The sequence below is a fragment of the Saimiri boliviensis genome, chromosome 9, assembly GCF_048565385.1.
Source record: "Saimiri boliviensis isolate mSaiBol1 chromosome 9, mSaiBol1.pri, whole genome shotgun sequence".
Taxonomy (NCBI): domain Eukaryota; kingdom Metazoa; phylum Chordata; class Mammalia; order Primates; family Cebidae; genus Saimiri; species Saimiri boliviensis.
In genome coordinates, this window is record NC_133457.1 from 51415450 (window position 1) to 51423811 (window position 8362).

General features: G+C 40.2%; 1 protein-coding gene across 5 annotated transcripts in view; it reads left to right on the forward strand.

Moving 5' to 3' along the window:
• CEP70 (centrosomal protein 70) overlaps positions 1-3321 on the forward strand; it is a 75445-nt gene extending 72124 nt beyond the window's left edge. For all 5 annotated transcript variants that reach the window (XM_074405852.1, XM_003930971.3, XM_010341604.3 and 2 more), the window contains one exon: positions 2577-3321. In XM_074405852.1, the coding sequence (XP_074261953.1) occupies positions 2577-2638 (62 nt within the window). In that variant the 3' untranslated portion in view covers positions 2639-3321. The remainder of the gene's footprint in view (positions 1-2576) is intronic.
• The last annotated feature ends 5041 nt before the right edge of the window (positions 3322-8362 follow it).

Here is an 8362-nt window from a genome sequence, read left to right on the forward strand (position 1 = left end):
TTCTATATAGCTCATTTGAAAGTTTTTTTTTTTATTTTTTATTTTTTTTATTTTTATTTTTATTTTTAAGAATGGCTCTTTGCTTTTAGAAGAGGAGATGAAGCTTGGTAGGAAGATAAGAAAATGAGTAAATTAAAACTTGGTAAGAAGAATAAGTGAAAGAAGTATCTAATTATAATATATAGCCTAGTGAACATAAAGGAAGTTTGTGACCGGTTGTATGTGCACTGGGGAAGCAAGGGAGACAATGAGTGTGCATGCTCCAGGCTTGTTCACATATTTTAAAAGATCACAGCAAGTGAAAATGTAATTTGAAAGTGAAACTTGAGATGAGGTACGAAATTGTATAAGTGTGTTGCCTTGATATTTCTGAAGAGCCTGGTTTCATAGAATAATATGATTCTACTTGCTTTGGGATGATGTTCTCATCATAAATATTTGGTGCATGAATGAACATTTTAATAGGGTGTGCTGTTAACACTTATTTCAGAATGTTTCTGTAGAAACTTCCTTTCAGATGTTATGACACGCAGCATAGTTCATAAAGATCATCTGCTTCAGAAAGCCGAGTTTCTCTGCAGATGAATTCTATATTTTGGTCAAAGTTGAAATTCTGGGGTTAAACATATTTAACAATAGTAAAGTTAAGTCTGGCAAACATGAGGTTATTATTTTTTGTTGTTGTTACTAGGTGTCACTAAGCATGTAGGTGCAGGGTAGTATACTGAGTAACAGATACGGAGTGTACCTTTAGTGATTTTTAAAAATCCATTCCTTTTCTCATATAAGTGGTGTGATTGGCTGAGGAAATCTCCGTATCAGCCAAGGTCCTTGGCTGTGAGGTTCATTTGTAAGGCACGTTTCTCATTTAGTGAGAAAACAGATATAATTTCAGAACGGGTAGTGGGCAGAGTCAGGGAATAACTTGATCTTGTATCTTACCACAACGTAAGGAACAAAAATTCTCTGTTGTAGGTTCGATTATCTTGTTTCCTTTCCCATATCGTGATGCTTTATTAGTGGGTTCAGACAAGTATTGTGACTGAAGTTGAGAGCTTAAAGAACTAAACGAATAGTAGCAGAGCATGGGCTATGTGTTTAGGCTAAATGAAAAGCAGCCAAGATCCAGCTAAGCAATAGAGAGAGTTGGAATCCAAGAAAGCATGTTTTATGTAAAGGAATGCATTTATTAATAATGGCTTAACAGAATAAGCTAGAAAAAAAATAGTGGGCATCTAGAGAACCTGCCATAGTGGATTACCTTAAGTAGGGCTGGGATCTGGATAAGCCTAGTTGGAATAAGATAGTCTTAGGAAGAAAAAAGCAAATTCAGAAAGAGCCTGTCAGAGAAGAACCTGGATTTGTAGTTTCAGGTAAGCTGGACCAAGCTAAGCTCTATAATACATCGCACTTGAGGTTTGTACTCTGATAAGGCTCTCTTCTTGATTAGGCAGATTTTTTTTTTTTTTTTTTTTTTTTTTTTTTTTTGAGACATAGTCTTGCTCTGTCGCCCAGGCTGGAGTGCAGTGACAAAATCTCAGTTCATTATAACCTCCGCCCCCTGGGTTCAAGCAATTATTCTGCCTCAACCTCCCAAGTAGCTGGGATTACAGGCACCCACTACCATACCTGGCTAATTTTTGTATTTTTAGTAGAGATGGGGTTTCACCATGTTGGCCAGGCTGGTCTTGAACTCCTGATCTCCAGTGATCCGCTTGTCTCAGCCTCTTTTTTTTTTTTTCTTTTTTTTGACACAGAGTTTCACTTTTGTTACCCAGGCTGGAGTGCAATGGCACGATCTCCGCTCACCGCAACCTCCGCCTCTTGGGTTCAGGCAATTCTCCTGCCTCAGCCTCTTGAGTAGCTGGGATTATAGGCATGCGCCACCATGCCCAGCTAATTTTTTGTATTTTTAGTAGAGACGGGGTTTCACTATATTGACCAGGATGGTCTCGATCTCTTGACCTCGTGATCCACCCGCCTCGGCCTCCCAAAGTGCTGGGATTACAGGCTTGAGCCACCGCTCCCGGCTGTCTCAGCCTCTTGCAGTGCTGGGATTACAGGCATGAGCCACTGCACCTGGCTGGCAGATACCTTTCATTCTAAAACGTAGAGTGATCCACTACAGAGAACTCTTCCCAAGAAAATTAAAAGAGGACAAGACTGTGTTCTATGAGAAGAAATTCCTAAGTCCTCACACGGAGACCCCGAGAGGAGGCGCCTCTCCCTGAGATTTCATCATGTAGGTGCACCCATGTAGTGATATAGATCTAATGAGACACTAACATATCACAAATGTGGGCAGTCAGATCTGTTAATAAGGGCATACTGCTAATGAAGTTAATACTAGAATCCGAGGGTACTTGTAGGTATGTGGTAGCTTTTATAAACAGAGCCCCTGTGAAGCGTCTGTTTCTGAATCCGTAATATCTATCATCACTATTGGAGATGTCTTTATGTTGTCTTTATATTTGGGGTGTGTTTGGGGTTTGCCTTTGTATATAGGTTCTTACTTCATGTGAGTTTATCACTAGAAAAAGTTACTCTCTTTTATTATTACTGTTTCTGTATTACAGAAATTGATGACTTGGATGCCATTGTACCTGCAGTAAAGAAATTAAAAGTACTTTCATACTGAAAACAAATCAAATCATTTTTACTGTGTAAATTGTTTTCTTAACATTTTGTATTTTGTAGAATTGATCTTCTTTTGAGACAAGGGTTTTAAAATGTATTTGCTCTCAGAATTCATCCCCTTCTTAGTAATGGATCATTCTTCATCTGTATAATTTTTATTACTTTTGAGATTCTTATACAGAAAAATAGTTGCTAAGGTAAAGTAGTTAATTAACTTTAGATCCCTTCATTTCTTAAGCAATTATTCGGTGCTTAAAATTTAAGGTTGTTTTAGAGTGGAGTTTGTCAGTACAAGAGGAACCCAGGGAGAGAGACTGCAAGTAGTATGTTGCAATCTTTTAAATTCAGGCTGTAGTGATCTTTGGGCCATGGCAAAAGGAATGCCAAGGACTCTCTTAAGTGTAGCCAGTATGAAGCTACTGCTCTCCTGGCAAGGATTAATTGGGACATTCTGTTAAGATACCCTTCATGGCAGTTGCCCTTTCAAAGCAGGAGGAAGAAAAGGAAGAAAAAAAAAACTGTCATCATTTCTGTTAGGGTAGGAAATGGATCATGGGGTAAAATAGATGAGTAGATAGAAGTCTCTCATTTAGAAAGTGTCTTTTTTGCAATTTTGATGTAATGTACTTTTTATAAGGACTTGAGATCTCAAATAAAATTTATGTAAAGAATTTCCAAACATAAGTGTCCTCAGTGACTTACTTGTATATTACTCACAAATAATGAATCATATTCTCTTTCTAGGCTGAACCTTCCTTGGGCAACTTGTACATCCTTGCTGCATTTTATGTAAGAGTACTTTACTTGCTGCCTTGTATTTATTCTGTATTCTCAATATTTGGTCACATTTTCTTAAGGGTCAGTGTTCTGCCTCACACCTGTGAGTACAAGCCACTTTGGACTAGGCTTCCCCATTCTGTAAGTAGCAGGCCTAGGAAGATTTCTCTGTCATTCTTGTTGGTGGGCATGTAGAATATTATAACACATTTCCAGGAAGCAGCATGGTGGAATGGTAAGTAAATGTCAGCAAACAAGCATCCACATCCTTGGTGTTGTGACCTTAGGGATCAGACATAAGATAATAGGTTCCTTTTAAATTTAAAATTCTTTGTCGTGGTTGCTTGCAGTTAGATTTCTAAACACTAACTTAAAATTTGTGGAAGAACTTGTGTTTTGAGGGTTGGATACAAAAAAGTATTTGGATATTCAATAATGTAAACACTATGAGTTGATTAAATTGTTCTAAGAAATTGAAGGCAGGCCAAGATGGCAGAAGAGAAGCCTACAGTATTGATCCCACCTGCAGGAACACCACATTTTAACAACTGTCTACACACAGAAAAGCACCATCACAAGAACCAAGAATCAGGTGAGCAACCACAGTATTGGTTTTAACTTCATATTGCTGAAAGAGGCATTGAAGAAGGTTAGAGAGAGAGCTTTGAATCACTGATGCCACCCCTCCCTGACCCCCTGGCAGTGGCTGCACTATGGGATCTGAGTCTGTGCATTTGGGGGAGGGAGAGCACAGCAGCTGGGGGACTTCACATTGAACTCAGTGCTGCCTTGTCACAGTGGAGAGTAAAGCCATGCTGGGCTAAGCCAGCACAAATGCACGGAGGGAGCATTTGGACCAGACCTATTCCAGCTATCAGAACTTGAGTTTCTTGGCAACCTTTGCCACTGTGGGCCAAAGTGCTCTGGGGTCCTATATAAACTTGAAAGACAGTCTAGGACATAAAGACTGCAGTTAATTCCTAGGCAACTCTTAGTGCTGGGTGGGCTCAGAACCAGAGGACTAGGGTGATACACGACTTAGGGAGACCCCAGCCAGTGCAGCTAAGGGAGTTCTTACACCATTCCTCCCCCAACCGTAGGAAGACAGCAATGAAAGTGACTCTGCTTCTGCTTAAGGAGAGGACAGCAGAGTAGAGGACTTTGTCTTGCATCTTGGATACCAGCTCAGCCACAGTAGGGTAGGGCATGGGATAGAGTCGCAACGCCTCCATTCCAGCCCCTAGCTGACGAACATTTCTAGACATACCTTGGGTCAATAGGGAAGCCACTGCCTTGAAGGGAAGGACCCTGTTCTGGTGGGATTCATCACCTGCTGACTAAAGAGCCCTTGGGCCATGAATAACCAGCAGCAATACCCAGATAGTGTGCTGTGATCCTTGGGCTCTGAGACATGCTGACTTCATGTGTGACCTAGCACATTCCCAGCTGTGGTGGCTATGATAAAAGACTCCTCTTGTTTGAGAAAAGCAGAGGGAAAGTAAAGGGAACTTGGTCTTGTCACCTTAGGTACCAGCTCAGCCAAAATAGAGCTTTTGGGGTCCCTGAATCCAAGTCTAGGCTCTTGGATAGCATTGCCTGTTGGACCCTGCCCTGGGCCAAAGGGGAGCCCATTGCCCTTCAGGGTGAGTCCCAGGCCTGGCATTCACCATAAGCTGGCTGAGGAGTCCTTGGGCTTTAAATGAACATTGGTGGTAGCCTAGCAGAACACCCCGTGTGCCAGTGGTGATGATGGCCACAAGGAGAAGCTCCTCTGCCAATGGCAAGGGGAAGGAAGAGCAGGAAGGACTTCATATTGTGGTTTGAATGCCAACTTGGCCATAGTAGAACATCAGGCAAAATTCTATGGTTTTTGACTCTAACTTCTGGCTCCCAGACAGCATCTCTGGACCTTCCCAGGGCCTAGGGAAACGTGCCACCCTGAAGCGAAAGATACTAACCTAGTTGGCTTCACCACCTGCTGATTGTAGAATTCTAAAGCCTTGAGTGAATGTAGGTGGTTGTCAAGTAGTGGTTAGAGTGGGCCTTGGGCAAGACCCAGTGCTTTGCTGGCTTCAGGTCTGATCCAATGCAGTCCCAGTGGTGGTGGCCACAGGGGTCCTTGCATCGCCACAATCTAGTTCCACACAGTTCAGAACAGAGAGAGACTCCATTTGTTTGGGAGAAAGAAGGGAAAAGAACAGCCTGGTAATCCAGAGAATTTTTCCAGATCTTATCCAAGACCATCAAGGTGGTATCTCTATTAGTCTGCAAAAACCACAGTATTATTGGTGTTGGGGCCCAACTCCCTTTGAATACCTGGAAAGCATTCTTAAGAAGGATGGGCACAAACAAGCCCAGACTATAATAAATAAGATCCTAAGTCTTCAATGCCCAGACACCAGTGAACATGTACAAGCATCAAGAGCATCCAGGACAACATGACCTCACCAAATGAACTGAATTAAGGGATCAGAGACCAAGCCTGGAGAAACAGAAATACATGACCTTCCAGACAGAGAATTCAAAATAGCTGTTTTGAGGAAACTCAAATTCAGTACAACACAGAGAAGGAATTCAGAATTGTATCAGATAAATTTAACAAAGAAATTGAAATAATTAAAAAGAAGCAGAAACTGGATTTGAAAAAAGCAATTGACATAATGAGAAATGCAGCACCATTTCTTTATAGCAGAATTGATCAAGCAGAAGAAATAGCTTGAAGACAGGCTATTTGAAAATACACAGGGGAGAAAAAGAATGAAAAAAGTATGCCTACAAGATCTAGAAAATAGCCTCCAACGAGCAAATCTACGAGTTACTGGTCTTACAGAGGAAGTAGAGAAAGAAGGGTGGAAAGTTTTATTGAAATTTCTTGCCTGGTATCCCAGCCCTTTGGGAGGCTGAAGCAGGCAGATCACTTGAGGTCAGAAGTTCAAGATCAGCCTGGCCAACATGGAGAAACCATGATAGGGAAAGCCTAAAGCTGTTTCTGTTAGTGGCACTATCCTTCTCAATGGCCCTTGAGGCACCTTCAATAAAGCCTGAACCCTCTGAAGAAGAGTTTGAAAACTTCTATTTTAAACTAAGTCTTAACTACAGGTCTTAAGCCAGCTGACAAAATTTTTAAATTATATTTCTTTAGCTCTAATAATATTTAGTTTACATATCTGCATGCTCCAGTATTGGCTGCATATGTATTTGCAAGCATATCTTGTTGCTGAATTGACCCCTTTATCATTGTATAATGACCTTTTTGTCTCTTCTTACAGTGTGTTGTGAAATCTATTTTGTCTAATATAATTACAGTTACTCCTGCTCTTTATTGGTTTCCAATAGCATGGAATATCTTTTTCTATCCCTTTCTGAAAGTCTGTGTATCTTTATAGGTTAAATGTGTTTCTTATAGCAATAGATCATTGGGGTCTTGTTTCTTCATCCATTCAGCCACTCTTTATGTTTTGATTGTAAAGTTTAGTCCAATTACCTTCAATGTTATTACTGATAAGTAGGGACTTATTGCTGCCATTGTCTTTTCTGATTGTAGTCGTCTTTTTCTTCTTTCCTTCCTTCCTGTATTCCTTTTAGTAAAGGTGGTTTTCTCTGGTGGTATGGTTTAATTTCTTGTTTTTTTGTTTTTTTTTTTATGTTTTGTGTATTTTTAGAATTGAGGTTACTGCAAGGCTTACTACAAGTTATAATTCATTATTTTAAACTAATGACAACACTGATTGCATAAACAAGCAAACAAAAATTAAAACTCTACACTTGAACTCCATCCCTCCACTTTTAAAGTTTTTGCCGTTTCTCTTCATATTTTATTGTACTGTGTATATTTTGTTTTGTTTGTTTTGTGAAGAGTCTTGCTCTGTTGCTCAGACTAGAGTACAGTGGCATGATCTTGGCTCGCTGCAACCTCTGCCTCCCAAGTTCCAGCAATTCTCCTGCCTCCCAAGTAGTTGGGATTAGAGGTATGGACCACCAAACCTGGCTAATTTGTTGTTGTATTTTTAGTACAGATGGGGTTTCTCCATGTTGGCCAGGCTGATCTTGGGGATTAGAGGCATGGGCCACCAAACCTGGCTAATTTGTTGTTGTATTTTTAGTACAGGTGGGGTTTATTTTTTTATTGGTTTATTTATTTTGAGATGAAATCTCTCTCTCTTGCCCAGGCTGGAGTGCAGTGGTGTGATCCCAGCTCACTGCAACCTCTCTCTCCTGGGTTCAAGCAATCCTCGTGCCTCAGCCTCCCAAGCAGCTGGGACTACAGGTGCGTGCTACCAATCCAGCTAATTTTTGCATTTTTTGTAGAGACAGGGTTTCGCCATGTTGACCAGGCTAGTCTTGAATTCCTGGCCTCAGGTTATCTGCCTGCCTTGGCCTCCAAGGGTGCTGGGATTACAGATGTGAGCCACAATGTCCAGCCTTATTGTAGTATGTCTTGAAGAGTTGTTGTAGTTATTTTTAATTGGCTCATCAAGAGCTCCATTTATAATCTTTCTTTTCTCTTGCTGTTTTTAGGATCCTTTCTTTATCCTTGACCTTTGGGAGTTTATTAGATGCCTTGAAGTCATCTCCTTTGGGTTAAATCTGCTTGGTGTTATATAACCTTCTTATATTAAATACTTGAGATTGTTCTCTAAGTTTTAGAAATTCTCTGATAAACTAAATATTATTAGAGCTAAAGAAATATAATTTAAAAATTTTGTCAGCTGGCTTAAGACCTGTAGTTAAGACTTAGTTTAAAATAGAAGTTTTCAAACTCTTCTTCAGAGGGTTCAGGCTTTATTGAAGGTGCCTGAAGGGCCATTGAGAAGGATAGTGCCACTAACAGAAATAGCTTTAGGCTTTCCCTATCACATCCACTTTTATCCAATTTTTTAAATTAAAAATATAAATAAAAGTGCAGTTATTGTTTAACAATATTTAAGCATTTAAAATATAAAATACG